This window comes from Pelobates fuscus, chromosome 11, assembly GCF_036172605.1.
Source record: "Pelobates fuscus isolate aPelFus1 chromosome 11, aPelFus1.pri, whole genome shotgun sequence".
Lineage (NCBI taxonomy): Eukaryota > Metazoa > Chordata > Amphibia > Anura > Pelobatidae > Pelobates > Pelobates fuscus.
The window spans coordinates 141,186,892-141,208,345 of NC_086327.1; the positions used below are offsets into that span (position 1 = coordinate 141,186,892).

The following is a 21,454-nucleotide window of genomic DNA, read 5'->3' on the forward strand; positions in this document are numbered from 1 at the left end:
CGGAGAACAATCTTCCAGATTCCATGAACCACTTGTTGAGTTGCGTGCGCAAGGAGAAGGAGCGGACCGTGGCTTTTCAGTCTCTCGGCCTCATCTCCGTTGCAGTGCGCAGTGAAATTCGTCCCTATTTACCAAAAATCCTGGAACACGTGAAAGCGGCTCTCCCTCCCAAGGATTTTGCTCACAAGTGAGTGGATTTTTTATTATTATTACTGGTGTTTATAAAGCGCCAACAGATTCCACAGCGCTGTACAATTACTGGAGAACATACAATATATACAGACAAATACAAAAGGTAGAGAGGGCCCTGCCCGTAAGCTGAGATCTAGCTATTTAAGCTCTTTTATACAAAGTGCATAACTAGATAGCCCATGAGCTTACAATCTAAAGGATAGCGTGGGGATTTGAGACAAGAGGTAGCAGTGGAAATTTGGAAGTGATGGCTAAATAAGTAAACAGAGAGTTGCAGCTATGGGTAGAGTGAAGATGTAAATTTTAAACAGCTGGAGAATTCTATAAATTCAGGGGGAACCTGGATGGGTGGTTTAAGCCGAGTAGAATTGAAGAGGCTTGCACTAAAGATGTAATGGGAAATGGGCATAGGGAGGGAGCAGAGATAAATGGTTATATCAAGGTATTTACAGCTAGGAGTGGCAAGCATGGGGGGGGGGGGGGGGGGAGTAGGAGGGGACAAGAAACACTTGTGATTTTGAATTTTGACAGTCAAATCCTAAAAGCCAGATTTAGTTTGCAATGTTGTCAAGAATTCATGGTTCAATGGTAAATAAAAGCCAATTGTGCCTATATTTTGTGATTGCAAAAGACTCCAGTATAATAGTTGTACTGAGGAGTAGCAGTAAAGAGGTACTTGGACAATCCCTACAGTTTCTTTGACAAAATGAACATAATGTTGCAAGAAGTGTGGCAGATAAAGCTTCTTTTCAAATTAATCACCAAATCACAGTGAAAATTCACAATGATCTGTGATCAGTCCTGTTTTTCTCACTTAATGTTTGTAATTAAATGAATTGATGTATGTTTCCTCTGCACAGGAGGCAAAAGGCTATACAAGTGGATGCCACGGTTTTTACCTGTATCAGCATGTTGGCGAGAGCCATGGGTGCCACCTTACACCAGGAAGTAAAGGAACTGCTGGAACCCATGCTGTCTGTGGGCCTGAGGTGAGTTTCTGCTCTTATATTGAAAGACCAGGGTTTATAAATCCATTCATAATAATCTTGTGTACAGAGCAACAACATATTACGCTGCACCGTACAGTGGATAAATCAGTGTCCTAAAAATACGTAATTGTAACTAAGCATATTAAACATTCAAAAATGGTTGAAATGTAACCATCTTGGGTCACTTGTTTAAAAATTGTCCATTCAGTGGGGACTGACAGAACTATAATCTTTTTTCCAAGTTGACATCCCTTTACTGCATACTACGCAGTTCTTGCAGATATGGCATGATGACCATTAGTAAGTGATTTAATTTTGTACATTTATTAAGACTTTTTTTTTTTTTTTTTTTTTTTAATAAGGCTTTTGCATCGTTTTCCTAATCCAGTTTACACATTTTAAAATGATAGTGAATAGCAAAATACATTCACATTCATATTTAAGTATGAATTTATTTATCAATATAAAAAAGGAAACTAAACTATAATCTATAACAACTAACACAAACAATAGCTACGTTTATGTGCTGGAGTTAAACTCCCCTTTTCTTAGACATTGTTCCTTTTCAAATCATCACTAAATATTGACTTTGTTTCACCGTAGCCCTGCTTTAACTGCTGTGCTGTATGACCTCAGTCGCCACATCACGCAGCTGAAGAAAGATATCCAGGATGGACTGCTGAAGATGTTGTCTATGGTTCTCATGCACAAACCTCTGAGACACCCAGGGATGCCCAAAGGTCTTGCACAGCAGCTATCCTCTCCCAGCCTCACAAATATCCCCGAAGTTAGTGACGTAGGCAGCATCACATTGGCACTTCGCACTTTAGGCACCTTTGAGTTTGAAGGTAATACGTGATATTAGCATATTTGCATTTACAAAATCATTGCTTTGTACCCGGCAAATAATTCCCATTGCACCTCATCACCTATCTCTGGCCTTTTTTTGTTTTTTTTGTTTGTTACTTTTTACATCTGAAACTTCTTTTTACATCTGAAACTTCTTTTAAAAGGATTCTGTGTGTTCCCATTAAATAATGAATTGCATTATAAGATGGTTAAAGAGGCCCTGCCCTTACTCTGCTTTTCCTGAAGGTAAATCGAACCGGGTTATTCCCTAATGTCAGAATTGCTGGGAGTTCAAAGTAAATAAAAATTCCTAGAGAGTCCTAAACGTTGGCATTCAGTTTGAATTCCTGACAATTCTCATGTTGGTGAATAGTCCTGTTAATGAAAGAAGTAATGCTGACTGCGTTGAAATATCAATGACACGCTAGTCAAAAGGTGTTAGAACATGTCTAAAGGCAGCACTTTAATTATGTCATCATGTGGGATAAACGCTGACTCTCAGGATGGATTATGGGAACCAACGTATTTTGCTCCTATCCTACTCCTTGAAGTAAGTTTGCCAGGCAAACTGTTAGAAAAGTCCTAACCGTTCATCCTTTGGTTTAATGCTTAGCAGTGCTAGTCATGCAGGATTTGCATCACATAACCCTGAACTATGAGAGAAAACCGGTTGCACTATTTGAAAGTAAAAACCTTAGAACTTGGTTGAGTTAAGAAACACTTTTAATAGAGCTTGAAGCAGTGTCCGTTACAGAATTGTCTGGGCATGAACACTTTATTAGATAAATGGAGTAAACACAGCTGCAGTTCTTTTTTATTTTTCTTTCTTTCAGGCCACTCTTTGACTCAGTTTGTGCGTCACTGCGCTGACCATTTCCTGAACAGCGAACACAAGGAGATTCGTATGGAAGCTGCCCGTACTTGTTCTCGGCTACTTACTCCTTCCATACAGCTTCTCAGTGGACATGGGCATGTAAGCCAGACAGCTGTGCAAGTAGTGGCCGATGTTCTGAGCAAACTTCTGGTTGTAGGGATTACAGATCCAGGTAAGATTATATATCTGCTGTACACCACTAAAGGGGTTCATGTGCGTAAAGCATTCCAAATACCCTTTTGAGTTTATTCAGCAGTCTAGCATACCTACGGCTGGCTCGTTGAAACACCTCGTAAGTTTGGGAAATCTCACCAGCACTGTGTTGATGGCAGTTTTCCGACATGAGCAACTTTGAAAAAATATTTCTTATGTATTGAAATTATGGTGGGGTAGCAATGAATTTTCTTCTTAGATGAAGCAACAAGATGTCCTTGTTTACTGTTGGTAGAATACAGCTAATTTTCATAATGTGACTTTACTCAAAGCTAATGGTTCAATCCCATTATGTTCATTGTAGGGTTGTGAAAACATTTAGATGACATGTTCTCTTGGTGTTGCTTCCTCTTCCAACTCTTTTGTCAGACCCCGATATTCGGTACTGTGTACTGGCATCTCTGGATGAACGCTTTGATACCCATCTGGCACAGGCAGAGAATTTGCAAGCTTTGTTTGTGGCTTTGAATGATGAGGTGTTTGAGATACGTGAGTTGGCAATCTGTACCATTGGGCGCCTCAGCAGCATGAATCCAGCCTTTGTCATGCCTTTTCTACGAAAAATGCTTATTCAGGTATGTGAATTGATTTCAGGAGTCTCTGCTAATCACTACTTTGCTGCCTACAAATTCTAATGGTTATCACTCTATTTAGATTCTGACAGAGCTGGAGAACAGTGGAGTCGGCAGGAACAAGGAACAAAGTGCTCGCATGTTAGGGCATCTGGTATCCAATGCCCCGAGACTCATCCGACCATACATGGAGCCAATTCTTAAGGTAGCTGCAGATTTATCTAGAGAAAAAACCTGTAGGTGTCAGATTACGCTGTTGTAAGTTATTAATCAAATCTTGGAAAGTTAAATTCCTCTGTGTTTAGAGCAGAGGTACAGAGAAACATATTTACTATTCTATAAAGGCACAGCATGCTTGAACAGTACATAGTGTTGGAAATGAATCTATCTGATACAGACTCTAACCCTAGAATAGGATGATGAGATGGTGCGTACTGTGAAATGCTTGCTATTAAGTAGGCATTGGCTGCTAGCTCGCTCAGTACACACAGAAATTTATCTGGAGAAGAATATAAACATGGACGAAGATAAAATATTCTGTTTGCGCTGGTTCGGTGTAGACCATCTGTTAAACTGCAGAAGTGAGCTGTTGCAAGACTCCAGTTCGGTTTGCTTTTCCACAGTGAGTGGGTCTAAAAACCCTGAGGGCCCATTCTTTAATACACCCCTGAAGGTAGAAATTCTTGTTTTGCAGTCATTTCAGAATATAGATTTATAAGCAGGTTATTTATATCATTTATAATACATTGGGCTATTGAATCCTATAGCACAGCTGCTGGTGTATTTGTATTGGTATTTGGAGTGAATTGAATACATAGATCCGCAGCTCTGACATGCGAAATGCGCTGATGAGTCTGACGTGTAGAGCATTGGTTTCACAACAGCACATTTATTTGTAATTTCCAGGCTCTCATTCAAAAGCTGCGAGAGCCAGATCCCAACCCCGGAGTTGTGACAAATGTCTTGGCGACTGTTGGAGAACTGGCACAGGTAAGCGTTTGAAAACTGATTTAAGAAATTATTTGTTAACATTATTTATTGGCTTTATTTTCACGAACAATGTGTTTGATCCCTTCAGGTCAGTGGCCTCGAGATGAGAAAATGGATGGACGAGCTGTTCCCAATAATTATGGAAATGTTACAAGATTCCTCCCTGCTTGCCAAGAGACAGGTCAGTGTTGGGGGTGGCTGATATAAGGCATGACAGGGGAGGTCTATGAAAAGCATTGCTAATAGAAAGGTGGAGCAGTCCGGTGCAAATCAAAGGAATTTTCTTGCTGATTCCTTTCGCTTCCACTATGACCCATTTTTAAAAGCAACTCCGTTATAAATCCTTCAGAAGTTCCTTGTTGTCTATAAAATGTAATAAGACCACAGTAACACCAGCTGTTACTTAAACGTAATTAAAATATGTTTCACTTCATGTATATTTCTATACATTGGGCTTTAGAATGTATCGATTAACCACTTGATTATGGAGGCAGAATCTGCCTTAAATTTATTTCCGCCACCATTTCTGAGGTCTGCAAGGGACAAATGTTGAAATGATATACTCACCCAGGACTCCTGTCCCTAGGAATTCTGCACCCAACAGAGTGGATTTAATGTATGTGTGGTGGGATTGAATTATTGTAGATGAAAGGGAGATTTTTGTTCTATAATGTCCGTGTTCATGGCTTCCTTGACCGCAAAGGAAGTCGTGGACGTTCCCTCTTGTCTGCAAGGTTTCCCACGGTGTGTTTCATGTGATTGCTGTAAAAGCAGTAATGGCAGCATATTGCAGAACTCCAGGGATTTAAATAAATTAATATCCTTATGTACTTGGGCTTCTCAGTGCGACCCCGTTTACCAGGTTACACTGCTAACAATGTCTGCATGAGGACAATTAGCGTCCGTAAAATCCCCATAGGAAAGCATAAAGCAAAGCTTTCTTATGGGGAGGGCCTAATGCATATTAGTTTTCCATCTCCCAGGGGGAGGCGGAGCGCTGACCCAGCACCGAGGGACATTGGTGCTGGAATCGGGTAAGTGACTATCAGGTTTTTAACCTTTTTAGCTGCTGAAGGGGGGGACCTGAGGTGGGGGAAGGCAGGGGCGCTATAGTGTTAGGAATGCAAATCGGTATTCCTATCACTACAGAATCCCTTTAAGCATGTGTCTTGGCTAATAGAGGGTAAACGTTTACACTCTTTATTGAAGAAACCTATGTTTTCTCAACTGTTTCCATGGCATGGGCAGCCATATGAGAAAATAGTTATTTGGGGGTAGAGATGGTGCAGGTTTTTTAGTAGGTTTTGCTATTTAAAAGTAATTCACATAATGATTTTTGTTTTAGTTCTGTTTCTATGTAGAAGCTAATTGGATACATTACAAAAAATGTCCACTTACTACTTTTTTTTGTGTAGGTGGCCTTATGGACTCTTGGACAGCTTGTTGCAAGTACAGGTTATGTAGTAGAACCGTACAGGAAGTATCCTTCCTTGCTGGAGGTGCTGCTTAACTTTCTGAAGACAGAACAAAACCAGGGAATACGTCGCGAGGTAAGATACGCATGATATGTATCATTTATTCATCTTGTACAAACTAGGTTACAGGATTATTTAGCGTTGGTGATGAAACAGTATCCAGATACGGTAATATTATTTATGTTCAAATCTTTTCTGTCAGGCCATCCGGGTGCTAGGACTCCTTGGAGCTTTGGATCCATATAAGCACAAGGTGAACATTGGAATGATTGACCAATCTAGAGATGCTTCTGCCCTCAGCATGTCTGAATCAAAGGCTAACCAGGACTCCGGTAAGTTTCCTGGGGGAAGGTGATGTATGAGATAAGGTGCCCATGTTGTTTTATTGAACCCATCCATATTGCCTTTCTTCATTCCTGCAGCGGACTATAGTACAAGTGAGATGCTGGTTAATATGGGAAACATGCCCAATGATGAGTTTTTCCCAGCTGTGGCCGTGGTTGCTCTGATGAGGATCCTGAGAGACCAGTCATTGAGCCATCTTCACACCATGGTGGTACAAGCCACCACCTTTACCTTCAAGTCCATGGGCCTTAAATGTGTGCAGTTTCTACAACAAGTTATGCCTATTTTCCTGAATGCTATCCGCCTTTGTGACAACACCATCCGAGAGGTATATAAGTTCTTAAAATTGTATTTAGAGGAGGATCTACCCTGTTCTACCAGTCAGTCTTTCTAACCCAATATAAACACTAGGCAAGGGCAGAGAAAGGGACCATTGTCCGTGTTTTATTTCTAAGGTCAAAGCAGTTAGTGGAAGCAGTGAATTGCCATCAGTATTCAGAACAAAAATCTTTTAGGCTCTACGCAATTATATTTATACTTTTTCATTAACCGCTGTACTACTGTTATACTTTAAAGATTGTGACATCTCATTTCATGTAACACCTCTGATGTTATAATACATCGATGCTTTGTTCTTGACAAAGTTGCATATATCATATTTTTCATGCCTACAAAAATAAAATTAAAATAATAAAACAAAAAAAAACAAGAAATTAAGGGATCCGAGGAAGGAGCTTCATCCTATATAACCAAGCTTGAGCTTGGAAGAGAATTAGTGTTTAAACAAAAGGGTAGTTTTTCAATATTAGAGATTGAAAGGGTTCTAGCACAGGCATTTAAAGTTTAGTTCATATTATCAAGGCTTTAAATTAACTGTTTAGTTGTCTGTATTTATTGTTTGTTTGTTTGTTTTTTCCCTCTCTCCATAGTCACACCAGCCGTCTCCTCAAGTAAGTAATGGAGAAGATGCATTCCATGTAGGTGACGCTTGGGGGTTCTGCATTAGTGGGTTTACTTAGTACATAAGACAGGACATTACGGTTCATCCATTTTCTTAAAAAATTAGGAAGCTTGTTAAGCCGTCTTCACAAACTCGTAACATAACCTGTGGGCCTTTTGTATGGTCTGTTAAGTAATGTAAAGTATGTTCACCGAGGACATACTTGAAAACGAGAGAAATCTCAATGTATCTTTCCTGGTAAAATATTTTATAAATAAATAAAGATTTCAAAAAAAAGCTTTTAATAGTAGGGTATAAACTCATTTTATATAGCTAGTGTATTTTTTTACAGCATTATTTTTAGCATGGATTAAATTTGTTATCCTATTAAGTTACTCACCACTGCAAGCCATAGCATACTTACCAGGGGTGAATTTCTACTCACTAGGGCTGACTTTTCGCTAGCCAATGGCTCGAGGCGAGTGGAAATGTTAAACTGTTAGCATTTACATCAACTTATTCCACAGAACTTGCAGTTTTACAGTGGGGCTATAAAACATCAAGAAATTGACAGACAAGATAACACGAGTTAAATGGACCTTCTACACAATTAGTGTTTAACCTCGTTACAGAATTCTGCATTATGCTGACCACATATGCAAAATAGATATTTGTATAGGCTAACTTTGGTTATGAGGAAGGCATTACATTTCTGTCCATTCCAATCAATTTCTATGCAAATATGCTTTCTAAATCGTATTACATGACTGCCTAGAGATCTCATGAAAGGTCAAGGAATTTATTTTATTAACTGTTTACTTAGTCAGGTTTATGGTTTCCCGATATTTCAGAGCTACCTTTGGGAGATATTTCAGGTTCGAATGTTTTGCTATTGTGAGCTCTTTGTTTGTCTGATCTGTCTACTGTAATAAGAAACAGAACCCCCCCCAGTAATAAACATGGACTATTTCAGAGCCCATTCTTTGCTCTATGTTGTACTAATACATTTACCTTTTTATATCCTTTTCCCTCCCCTGCTTCGACTTTGGCCCAGAAGAGGACAGGACTGATGTCTCCTCAGGTATGCGACTTTCCCCACAACTGTGCTTTATGTGGCTAGACTTTAAACTAATAAAACAGGGAAATTTAGGATGAGCAATCTTGGGGTGTTGTAAATGGGAGAGTCACCATGGAAACTAGTAGAATGTTAATATTGTTCCACTTTCAAAACTGTAACTCAGAATTACTCCTTGTACTCAATCTGCAATCACTTTAATCACATCTAATTGTAACCTTGAGACCAGTGCTTTTTAACTTTCTTTTTATTTATTATTGTCAGGGACCCCAATTATACATGGTATTCGTTTTAAGAACCATTCTTAACGTCTTATACTACAAGCCAGACCTTAAACGTTACTTGGGCACAGGTCTAAAATCCAGGCAGATTTCATGGCTGAGAAGCAGCAATGTTTTGGCTTTTTAGAAAGCCTTGATCAAGCTGATAAATTCTCTGTCAGGAGCTGAAACATTGCTATTCTTCATCCATTAAACCTGCCTGGATTTTATACCTGTGGCGTCAAAGTTTGGTCACCTGCTGACTGGAGGCACTGTTACTGTTTTTAGCACAAGCCTATCTAGTTTCTCCTTTAAGTTACTTGCACACCGTAGCATATACACCAAGGCTGACGTTCTACTCCCTAGAGCTAAAGGCAAGGGGGAATTTTGAGCCCTGAAGAGATAAGATGTGCCGAATTGCTTGACAATGTCTTTTCATTTCAGCTGTCATAATAGCTACATACTCTAAATGACCAGTCATAGTATATGCAGGCTCTGTATAACAAACATTGCCCCTATTCTATCTTTTGAGGTAACAAAAAACCTGAATAAAACAACCTGTTTGATTCAGTCACGTATAGTGATAAGCATCAGTTTAGAAGACTGCATAGGCTGTGCTTTCTAACATAGGCTAGCTAAATACATCTTCAGTTCTTCATAATAATACCATAACATGCAGTAAGCTGCCAATTTGGGTGGTGTAAACAGGGGTAGCAAATAGAGAACAGCAAGTGGAAGAAAGAAGAGGACAATGAGAACCTAATGTTATTTTAATTAAAATCAATATTCACTGCATTTGGTGTTGGCGTTGGCGTTTGTGGTAACTGTCTTGGAGGTAATTTTTCAGTCTGACTTGTGAAAGAATGTTGCTTGCAATTAGTTTTTAAATGCTCGATTTACTGTTGGTTTTGTGTTTCTTTGTTGTTTTTTTTTTTTTTTTGTTCGTGGGAGAGAAACTGTATTGGCTTACATTTACACCATATACAACATATTATCTCACAAACCTGTCTTGTGGCCCACAGTTCATGTTTCAGCAGTTGGGGATGCTGGTCTCATTTGTACGCAGTCATATCCGCCCATACATGGAAGAAATCTTTGCTCTTATAAAAGTAAGTAGAAACAATGGATTACACTTAGCCTAATTGGCTTCTTAGCCACATCTCGTTAAACAGTGGCACAAAAAAAAAAAAGACAATATTTAGGTCAAGCTATTTTTCACAAACAACGAGGTGACCGGGTCTGCATTTGGTAAGTATTTCAATGCAATCTGTACATTGTGATAGTAAAATTACAAGCAAATATACGACTTAGAAATGGTGCATGCTAAGTGGACTATGTTCCACAACTCTGCTTAGGGTTCAGTGTGTTCCCACAATGCCAAGCAAAGCATTTCACAGGGAGATGGCGCTATTTACACTAAAAGTCAGTTCCCATTCCCAGGAGCCACCATTATAGTAGTTTATGTATCTGTACTGACAGCGAAGGAATAGAGAATTTCTCTGAAAAATAGAAAATGTAAAGTTGTACATTGTGGACATGGTAGAAAACAAATGACATTATAAATTGGATAATGACTTTAAAGCCCAGCATTTTCTTGTATATTAAATCTTACATTTGGCCATGCCTCCTGAATTTGCTGGTTAAAGCAAGGTAGATAATCAGCAGCTGTCCAGCAGCTATTTCTTACCAGTATTGCTTTCGTGAATAATGAGTTATTTGTTGTCTGCACTTTTATAGTCCAGTGTGAATTATTACACCCTTATGACATCCTAGTGCTGCTTGCCAACATTGTACCGTTTACAGGGTAGTAAGCCAACTTTGATCAAAGTGTTGCAGCAAATTGCAAACTATTTGAACAAGGTTTTTTTTTTGGTAAGAACTTTTCTATACGTCTGCTATAGAGATTTACACAAGTAAATGTAAAGCAAAGAAGAAACATTTTTACTTAAAAAAAATCTTGTAGGTCTTACCAACATAAAATGAATTCTCTGTAATTTGCATTAGCTGCACATCGCCACCATAAAAGATACATTGTAAAGAACCATTCTAGCATTCATGCAATCCAGGGGACAGATGTATTGTGTGTGTGTATACATCTCCCTCCAAATTTATTTCACATTTCTTCAATAATTTACAAAACTGGGGATACTAATAGCTGCATTGCTGATACACATTTTATGGTGGCTTGCTTTTATTAGCTGCTGTTTGCTTTCACTAGGCGGGTCCATTTCCCAACCCACCCAATAGGTGTGGACATGGACACCTACTCAATGTAAATAGCTACCAGTACTTGTTTGCTCCGGCATATGCAGTGAGATTCCTGTAGCCTGGGATTGTGGAGAATGTTTATTGCACATGATAGCGTTTGCAGCCTTTCTCCAAACACAATATTTATCCAGCTTTGGGCTAAAATGTGCAGTTCCTTTGTTCCGCTTTGGGCCTCCCATGCAGTGCTGTGCTTGTTAATATGCATGCCATCTAGCATCACTTCTCTAGAAATATTGGTGGAAACGTCTTCTTGCTCTTTGGTTTCGCTTTCATTCCATACAGCATATTATCCCCACACAATCTGCTTGCTTTCTGATGCTGCAGATAACTTTATTGTCACTCCAGGCTGGATCTGCCCCCACTTTATTGCTAATGCGCTTCATATACATATATAGATAATGTATAAAGAAAAAGAAAAAACCTCACTTCTGAATATCTTCATTTTGCAGGTTTTCCCAGGGATTGGGAATGCCTCCTCTTCCGCTTACTGAGAGGCGGAAAGGGTTGCAATTAATCAGCCAGTGTTCCGTCCTTTCAAATGAATGGGAAGAACATTGTACGTACATGTGACATCACACGCACGCATTGGTGTCGGCAAGGATTAAGTGTGCATGCATGTGATGTCATCCGAATACGTAATACGCTGAATCCTCAGACGATCATGGAAACACCCGAGCATGCTTTGTGTACTACTGAGAGTGCCTTTTGAGATTTGAATAAAAGCACTTTCAGCAGTCATGCCTGTCTGAATGCTACAGTGCTCTTCTCATTTGAAACAGACGCTGGAGAAGAAGATAACTACAGGAACTGTTTATTAGTGTTGTTTTTTCTTTGGTCTCTTTTTGTGCTGCGTCAGGTGAGTTATCTTACCTGGAGTGTTAAAATCTCTGTCCAGGTCCCGGGAGAGACCCTTTAACTTGAATACTTTGGCACATGCTTTTGTTTAATCTCCTTAATGAATATTTTAAGCAATTAAAATATTTAAAATGCTCACAAAACTTAAATAACAGCTTGTCCCCTCCTCCCCCTCAAAGTGTGGGCCCACTCTGGAGCCGGTATTGAAAAATTAGCTTTGTTGTAAATGCAGTGCACTTAAAGGAACACAAACCCGTATTTCTAACGCTATAGTTTTCTCCTCTTGATTTAGATTCCCCATAAATATAAATAAATCTTTAAAACAAAAAAGGCTTTTACTTGCCTCATTCCACTGTCTCTGCATCCACTTGATCTGCCCCTTGCAACGTCGCACTTCTAAAAATCCAATCCAATGCACCTTATAGAAGAGCATTGGGGACGAAAATCTCTAAGCTCCTGTTGGAGATTAGCGGAACCACCTCTAGTGGCTAACCGGTAGACAGCCACTAGAGGCGTATTGAACCCTGCAATGTAAGCATTGTATAGCTACTAAAACTTAGGCAGAGCAGGTAGGGGCGCCACTTCTCAACAGTTTCACATTCCTGTGATTCCTGAACACGAGTCTGTACGTTGCAGCAACTTGAGAAACATTCAATTGGAAGTATTTGGGGTTTTCATGGGGAATAAGTCTTTTAGCTTTAGCCAGGTTTTTGCGTAACCTCACATGCTGAGCATTTATCTTCCGGGCCTAAAAATAAAAATGTAATCCCGAATAAAATCCAGTCCAAGATGATATATAAAGGGATTCTGATATTATTCTGCTATCATCCTGTGTCATTAAGCTTTTGCTGCGTGACCTTTGCAGGAAAAACTGTATTTTTCTGGTACTGTCAACCAACTCATTTATGTACTATAGGTTGCGCTGTCTTGCTCCGAACAGGACTATTGGACGATGAATAACCCAATCCAGAGCACCATCATCCTCCTGATTGAGCAGATCGTCCTGGCGCTTGGAGGGGAGTTCAAGCTTTATCTACCAGAGCTCATCCCTCACATGTTACGTGTCTTTATGCATGACAGTAGCCCAGGCCGTGCAGTCACCATTAAGGTAAGCGGGAATGTCCACACTTGTTTGTCCTGGTGTGTTACAAGAGCGTTGTCATGGTGTTAAATTTGTTTTATAATCTTCTTTATATTTAAACCGTTTCAACTCATGTTGATTCTTGTATCACCTTTGATATATAACGAGTATCTTTGAATGGGTGGAGCATAGAGATTGTGGTCACTGATTGGAAGAGTCAAAAGGTTACCACAAATAGGCCAAAATGGGACTATAATTACCAAGTTCCACGTTCTCTTTGTGGTTCATTTACACTTTTTATATTGATATTTTAAACTTTAACATATTTGTTAGTTTTGGATAATATTTATACTTTTAATGTGGCCCTGATGGATGTGGGGATAGAATAAACAAAAAGTTTGTGTCAGGTTTTAATATGCTCATGTGTGATAAACTGCCTGTCTGCTCCTACCTCTGTGTTTGGCAGAGATACACCAAAATCCTCTCATCCTTCTCTCCACTCTCATACCTCAGTTTGTAAGTCTTGTAGCCATGGTCTGTGAAATATTCTCCCTCTCCTATTACACCCTTACTGATGACATCAGAGGAAGGTCTGTGAAGGGAACACTGGGCATTAATCACGTTACAACCCTAAGATGTGCAACAGAAAAGATTAGCAATCCCTATGTACACTCATTACTTGGATCAATAATGGATGTAAAATTTTCTTTCAGCTGCTGAATGCAATTCAGATGTTTGGAGCAAACCTGGATGATTATCTACATCTCATGCTACCACCAATTGTAAAGCTTTTTGATTCACAAGATTCTCCCATGCAGGCTAGAAAGTAAGTAACTGCCATGTAATAATAATGAAAAATATATATAATGGTAAGTGATGTGGATTCTTTTCTGCAAACCAATAAGTTTGAATGACTATCTGTTCCTGTCCAAATTAAAAATAATAAAGTTGCGTGCACGCGGAAGTAAATTCACACTGAGACACAGGGTTCAGGTTAATGAAAGAACTTCGGAATGGTTTAATCCAAAAATGAGTGCGCAGACCCTTTTAAAGGCATTATTACATCACTGAAGAATTCAAGATAACAACAAGTAAACATTATTAATTGGTTTAGGTGTTAAGTTGTTAGTCAAATGCCCTCCCATCAAGAGGTGGTGACATTCTTGACACGGGAGTGGGCACAGGATGTAGGTGCCATCTTGTTAGCACGAGGTGTCCACTCGATGGGAGGGGTGCTTTGGCAACAATTTTGAGTAGTTGGCATTATTGGTTTCAAAGCTTAATTTTCAAGGTTTTTTAGTAGATACACATTTTATTATTCAGCTGACACATACTTTATTGAGATCAACATGTCGCTCAACGGCCACAATGTTTCATTCTTGATGAACACATTGTTCCGCTGACGCACATTTCTCCCTGATAAAGTATTCTCTTATGCTGATTTCATAAATTCTATAATTCTACAACAGTAAGGAAGTGAGAGTATAAATAATCTGATATTAAAAGATATGATGTCCCCAACTTTCTTGTTCAGGGGAAAATAACTAAATCTGCTTGATTTAACCATTTAGTTTGTACAATTTGCTTTTTCAGATGCTAATATAAATAATGGTTTAAGTGGCTCACTCACATGTGCTTTCCCACAATGCTGGGCACGCATGCATGTACAATTTATTCTTTCCTGCCAATAGTGACTCTTACATTGTATTGGTAAAATGCCGTGCTTTGTTACGGTGCACATTCTAACACTGAAATTATAAGAAGACCTAAATCATCACGTTGTCTTGAGTTTAATTCTTGTCCACTACTGAAACTGAATTTGGCTGTTATTTTGTTCTGTGGCCTCCAGATCAGAGGTGGCTGAGACTCGCACTAGCACTGCACACCAATAGGCCTTTACAGTCACGCATCCCATACCTAAGACATCCTGCGATTTAAAACGTAAAGTACATTTTAGATCTGACTAGCACCTTTGAATATTGAGTTGCATATACAGTTGTATACATTTTTTAACTGATATTGTTATAGAGTTATCTATGGGTAAGTACCATAGTGTAGAATCTAAGGGTCTGTTTATCCTTAGAGCCGCGTTAGAGACTGTGGATCGTTTGACAGAATCGCTAGATTTCACAGATTACGCGTCCCGTATAATCCATCCTATCGTTCGCACACTGGATTCCAGCCCAGAGCTGAGGCAAACCGGAATGGATACCCTCTCCTCTTTGGTTTTCCAGCTAGGAAAGAAGGTACTGTTCCTTTGTCAGAGTATATTACTATTTTATTTACCGTTCTGTTTGTTTTTCCATGTTTTTCTCCTTCCATTTAGTGCTGTGCACCCAGTTCTTTAGCACATTTATTTTATCGCAGCCTACATAACGAAAAATAGTTGGCATCGTGTGCTGGGTACACTCTATGAAACGTTCTTAGAAATGGGTAGCGCTTAAAATATATGTACACTATAAAATGACTGCAAGCAAAAAGAAGGAATGAGAGGCGAGTGCTGTGCTAGAAAAATCTGACATGCTGGATTTCTAGAGCATGAATAGATCTTGAATATTCTGTTCCCCATTATGTAGCTTGTGTGTGTGTGTCAGATTTTTGTTTTTTTTTTCCTTATTGTTTCCTGAGTTTGAGCTGCCAGAAACTGTTTAGTAAGTCAATTACTCAAACCTGCACGGTCATATTATGGGAGCTTAACATTTCAGTCCAAGAAACCCCAGGTGGAGCTTCCCTCCTCAAAGGCTAAAAGTAGTATTTTTGTATGATCAGTAAATTTAAAATGTTTAATAATTGTGATGCAATTACAAGACTTCCTCCATTCTGAAAACTGTCTGATCTGTAATTATTATAGCTATGTTCACATGGTTTATTTAATTTAAATAATATAATATTTCTCTAAACCATTTAATGTTGATAAGAAAATGTTGGTGTAAATTGTTTAGTTCATCCAACATGTACAATATGCTTTATTGTTGCTAGTGCGTGCCTTTTTGTGAAAGTATTGGGGGTCATTTGTGCTGCAGTTTTGTCCGAATCCCAGAATGGGTGCATGGGAGACTACAGCAAGTGCATGCTGGTTAGTCTAGGAAGGAGGCATGGTTATCTAGACCCCCGTGAATCATGTCGTCACACCCTGTATATGAGGGTGTATTCTCACCATTGCTCTGTAATACACCAAACTGGATAAGGAGGAAGGAAGGCAAAGGTCTGTGTCGTGGGCTGTGCAAAACTTCTGCCTCCCAGAACCAGTTTACTAGAATTGGACCTCTAGCAGCCAGACACAAATTTTATAAACATTACTATTCTTAAAATTAAAATCCATACAGATTAGTTTACATTTTGGACATTTTTCACTATTAATTTCCAGAGATTTGTTTCCATAAAACCTGGTTATGTGATAAAGGACAGAGGGTGAACTTGAAAAGATTTAGATTTTCATTTTACTTATTTAACATCCATACAATGTAGTGATGGGGTCTTGTGCCATTACTTTTTTACAAAGCAAAACAAGTTTTATTTTCCCTTCATATATTTAATAATTCCAAATATATTTTAATACATTATTTAACTTTTCGACAAACACAAATAAAATATTCAGATTCTGTATTGTTACCATCCATACGTTCCAGTTCTTCCTTCTTACATTAGATAAAAGCATTACTTAACACACAAAGCATTCCAATTGCCCCTCTACAAAAAAAAAAATATCTTGAGACGCGATATAAAAGTCAGATTAGATTTGAAAAATGATAGGTTTATAAAAATCAGCTGCCATGACTTCTCTTACCCTGAATAAGTTTATGTAGACTTTCCCTTCCTAGAGCTGATGACTGCTTTATGAATAACCTTTTCAGAATGTTTTCATAGACCTAGAGTACTTTACCTGGACTTACTGACTCATTGGAATGCCCATGTTGTGACTCGTTATTTTTGGGGATGCCCATGTTGTGATTCGTTATTTTTTGGGGATGCCCATGTTGTGACTAGTTATTTTTTGGGAATGCCCATGTTGTGATTCGTTATTTTTTGGGGATGCCCATGTTGTGACTAGTTATTTTTTGGGGATGCCCTCTTTGTGATTCGTTATTTTTTGGGGATGCCCTCTTTGTGACTAGTTATTTTTTGGGGGTACCCACGTTGTGATTCGTTATTTTTTGGGGGTGCCTTTCCTTGATTTTCCGTGTGTAAAGGAGGCAGTCATGGCAACATATTCAAGCTTTGGATTTTGTGGAAATTCTCCTTTCAATAAGTATGATTGTCTTATTGAAATAAACCTTAATCTAGAAATTCAGACTGTTTTGGGATGAATGCAAAGGGATTTGAGTTTAACATTTGCTTCTGCATTAGAGTTTTTTTAATTAAGGTTTGGTCATTATTGCTGCAGATATTAACTGCATTTCTTATAATGCCCAGCCATCCTAAAGGCTGAGATTTGTAAGCTTGGCACGACCCAATCCTCTGCGTATCAATGTTGGCCATCGCTAGTTCAGTCTGCAGGAAATATGAATCCGAATGACTAATTTAATCGTTTCTCTTTTACCTTCTACTATTGTCAGATTACTGCTATTTATGTTTTGGCTTGTATTTACACAGAAGCTCAACATTTGTAGACACTTTTGTTTTTTTATATATTTGTTTTTTCTGTTTTTTGTTTGTTTTTATTCCTCCAGTATCAGATATTTATTCCAATGGTGAACAAAGTATTGCTGAGACATCGGATAATGCACCAGCGTTATGAGATCCTAACCTGCAGGATACTTAAGGTGAGGGTAGGTTACATTTTCTTTAACTTGAACATTAATAAATTAGCAGCCATTAAGCACTCCTTAAATAGATTGAACTGTGTATCTTTCAACACTACAAGAGGCACAGAGTACAGCTGTGCATTAAGCACCAGTAAGGATGGGGTTGCAATGATAGGTTTGCTTCAGTAGAAGATGGTTACAGTATATCATATAACAGCTTCCATCCAAACCGTGCAAACGCAGTGTGTGTGTTTAAAGGAACATTATAATGTATTCCTGACACTATGGTGTTTTAACTAGTTACTCTTACTACCCTCCCATTCTATGGGAAAAGTGTTTTTACTCCCCTTTTCTCCCACGTCATGGTGGCTCCGTCTCCATGGCTGTGATCACCAGTCTTGATGTTCTCAGCCAATCCAATGCTTTTCCATAGGAAAGTATTGGGAGGATATTGCACATGCGCAGCAAATGTTGTACTCCGCCAATCTGCATCTCCTCATAGAGATTCATTGAATCAAATACAGAGTATGGAGACGCTGTACAGAAGTGCTTTACACTGTGCAGCACTGGACTAGGAAGTACCTCTGGTGGCTGTCTGAGTGACTACCACTAGAGGTGTTACTAGGCAGCAATGTAAACACTGCCTTTTCTCTGAAAAGACAGCGTTTACAGCACTCAACTCGCAGGGACAGGCTATAGACACTAGAACCACTACATTAAGCTGTTCTGGTAACTATAGTGTTCCTTTAAGATACCTTAACAAATTTCTCTACCTTATCTCCAGTTCATCTGCAACACACAGATTTAACTGCACAACATTCACCTTCTGCGATGTGCAAGAGGATCACAAAGTATAGTAGTGCTGTAGAGACTGTACAGTGATATATTTTATTCCTAACTTTCAGGGTTACACCCTTGCTGACGATGAAGAAGATCCCTTGATTTATCAGCACCGATTGCTAAGAGGGAATCTCGGTGATAGTTTTGCTGGAGCATTAGATACTGGACCAATGAAGAAGCTGCATGTCAGCACTACCAACTTGCAAAAGGTATGAAAGGCAGCCATATATGTGGTCCACTGTCACAGATACCTGCCCCTGAGTGTCATGTGAAAGGACAGGTATCTCAGGAGGTGAGCTGAAATCAGAGGCGGTCTCAAATACAAATTATGAGGATCACACAAAGGGTAGATTGACAGGACAAAGGGAGAAATATATGATTAGTATAATTTATATGTCAGTGTATCAACTTTAAAAATCTGTATGCAAAGAGCTAACAGAAATTTTAATTAGAATGAAATTAGTGTTCCAGGCACCAGAAGTGCAAAAACTACTTTTTGCAGGATGTATAGTTATTTAGAAAGTGCCAACAAGTTCCATACAATGGGTGGGCTAACAGACACGTATTTATAACCAGACGAGTTGGACACACAGTAACAGAGGGATTGAGGGCCATGCTCAGTGAGTTTACATGTTAGAGGGAGTGGGGTATAGTGACACAGTAACAGAGGGATTGAGGGTCTGCTCAGTGAGATTACATGTTAGAGGGAGTGGGGTATAGTGACACAGTAACAGAGGGATTGAGTTCCTGCTCAGTGAGTTTACATGCTAGAGGGAGTGGGGTATAGTGACACAGTAACAGAGGGAATGAGGCCCTGCTCAGTGAGTTTACATGTTAGAGGGAGTAGGGTATAGTGACACCGTAACAGAGGGATTGAGGGCCCTGCTCAGTGAGTTTACATGCTAGAGGGAGTAGGGTATAGTGACACAGTAACAGAGGGATTGAGGCCCTGCTCAGTGAGTTTACATGTTAGAGGGAGTGGGGTATAGTGACAGTAACAGAGGAATTGAGGGCCTGCTCAGTGAGTTTACATGTTAGAGGGAGTGGGCTATAGTGACACAGTAACAGAGGGATTGAGGCCTTGCTCAGTGAAGTTACATGCTAGAGGGAGTGGGGTATAGTGACACAAAAGGTAACGGTAGGGTAGAGAAGTAGGTTGCTAGGATAGTATTCATTGAGGGCTTATAGTTTTGTTTTTCAGGAGAGGAATCGGTGCGGAGAGGGAAAGCTGTTCAGTTAAAGGAACACTATAGTCACCTAAATTACTTTAGCTAAATAAAGCAGTTTTAGTGTATATATTATTCCCCTGCAATTTCACTGCTCAATTCACTGTCATTTAGGAGTTAAATCACTTTGTTTCTGTTTATGCAGCCCTAGCCACACCTCCCCTGGCTATGATTGACAGAGCCTGCATGAAAAATAAACTGGTTTCACTTTCAAACAGATGTAATTTACCTTAAATAATTATCTCAATCTCTAAATTGAACTTTAATCACATACAGGAGGCTCTTGCAGGGTCTAGCAAGCTATTAACATTGCAGGGGACAATAACATCTTAATTAAAGAGAACTTGCAATAAAGAAAGCCTAAATAGGGCTCTCTTTACAGGAAGTGTTTATGGAAGGCTGTGCAAGTCACATGCAGGAAGGTGTGACTAGGGTTCAGAAACAAAGGGATTTAACTCCTAAATGGCAGAGGATTGAGCAGTGAGGCTGCAGGGGCATGTTCTATACACCAAAACTGCTTCATTAAGCTAAAGTTGTTCAGGTGACTATAGTGTCCCTTTAATTGATATGCTTTTCTAAAGAAATAAGTTTTCAAAGATTTTTTTGAAGGAGTGGAGATTGGGTGAAAGTCTAACCGAGAGTAAGGGGCGTTCCCTAGGAACGGTGCAGCCCTAGAGAAGTCTTTAAGGTGAGCGTCAGATGTAGGAGTACAAACAGAGGTTAGACGTAGGTCTCTGGCAGGGCGTAGGGGCCTAGATGGGACATATCTGTGTATTAGTGAGTATACGTAGGTAAAGGCAGCATTGTGTCGAGATTTGTAAGCAAGTATCGGGATCTTAAATTAAGACCTATATCTTATGGGAAGCCAATATAGGGATGAAAACTCCTTGCAAGCACCACAACTAGGACCTTTCCCCCACTCTGTCTCCAGACACCTAGCGGGAAACAAACCGCTCAAAATTTCCCCTAGACCTCTTTCCAGTATTATATAATACATATTCGTATTTAAAATGAGAAATTGAGTATGTGCATCTGTGACAACGTACACAGCCAGCTTCATTCTGTAAGCTGAGCGAACCAGAAGTAGTGCCAGGATTGTAACCATTTCATGGATGACTATGTGGGGTACTGGAGGAAAAGCAGATTCCAGGATTTGCTGCAAATAATGAAAGCTTCAGGGAATCGGTATCTTATGGTTTTACTTTTCTATTTTGATTTATTTTTAATGGTTTATATCTATAATGCTTAAACAATTCATGGCACGTTCACTTTGAAGTGTCCATTGATCTATGACTTGACCTGTGTGTATATGCAGCAGTATAAAACAAAGGCATCAAATATAAGGAATAGACAAAAGGTGTGAGGATTTCTTAGGTGGAATTTGAGCAAGTTGCAGTTACTTCCTCTCCAGCACGGATAATACCTAGGCCTGCCAGGTGCAAAAACCTTACCGTGCATGAAACCAGGTCTTTCTAACACAATTCTTTTAACTGACAGGCTTGGGGAGCTGCTCGACGAGTCTCCAAAGACGATTGGTTGGAATGGCTGCGACGGCTGAGTGTAGAGCTCCTGAAAGACTCCTCATCTCCTTCTCTACGTTCTTGCTGGTCTTTGGCCCAGGCGTATAACCCGCTCGCCAGGTGTGTTGTGGCTTATGCTTGGTTC

The 21,454-nt window shown here is 39.4% G+C and overlaps 1 protein-coding gene across 1 annotated transcript in view; it reads left to right on the forward strand.

Annotated features, from left to right (window-relative positions):
• MTOR (mechanistic target of rapamycin kinase) overlaps positions 1-21,454 on the forward strand; it is a 112,928-nt gene that overhangs the window by 11,909 nt on the left and 79,565 nt on the right. Inside the window, exons 10-29 of the mRNA XM_063435988.1 lie at positions 1-187; positions 1,053-1,181; positions 1,785-2,029; positions 2,864-3,076; positions 3,487-3,692; positions 3,772-3,894; positions 4,596-4,679; positions 4,768-4,860; positions 6,095-6,229; positions 6,357-6,486; positions 6,577-6,827; positions 7,429-7,449; positions 8,494-8,520; positions 9,797-9,883; positions 12,838-13,005; positions 13,692-13,804; positions 15,062-15,224; positions 17,649-17,741; positions 18,629-18,772; positions 21,287-21,429. Coding sequence (XP_063292058.1) covers positions 1-187; positions 1,053-1,181; positions 1,785-2,029; positions 2,864-3,076; positions 3,487-3,692; positions 3,772-3,894; positions 4,596-4,679; positions 4,768-4,860; positions 6,095-6,229; positions 6,357-6,486; positions 6,577-6,827; positions 7,429-7,449; positions 8,494-8,520; positions 9,797-9,883; positions 12,838-13,005; positions 13,692-13,804; positions 15,062-15,224; positions 17,649-17,741; positions 18,629-18,772; positions 21,287-21,429 — 2,755 coding nt within the window. The remainder of the gene's footprint in view (positions 188-1,052; positions 1,182-1,784; positions 2,030-2,863; positions 3,077-3,486; positions 3,693-3,771; positions 3,895-4,595; positions 4,680-4,767; positions 4,861-6,094; positions 6,230-6,356; positions 6,487-6,576; positions 6,828-7,428; positions 7,450-8,493; positions 8,521-9,796; positions 9,884-12,837; positions 13,006-13,691; positions 13,805-15,061; positions 15,225-17,648; positions 17,742-18,628; positions 18,773-21,286; positions 21,430-21,454) is intronic.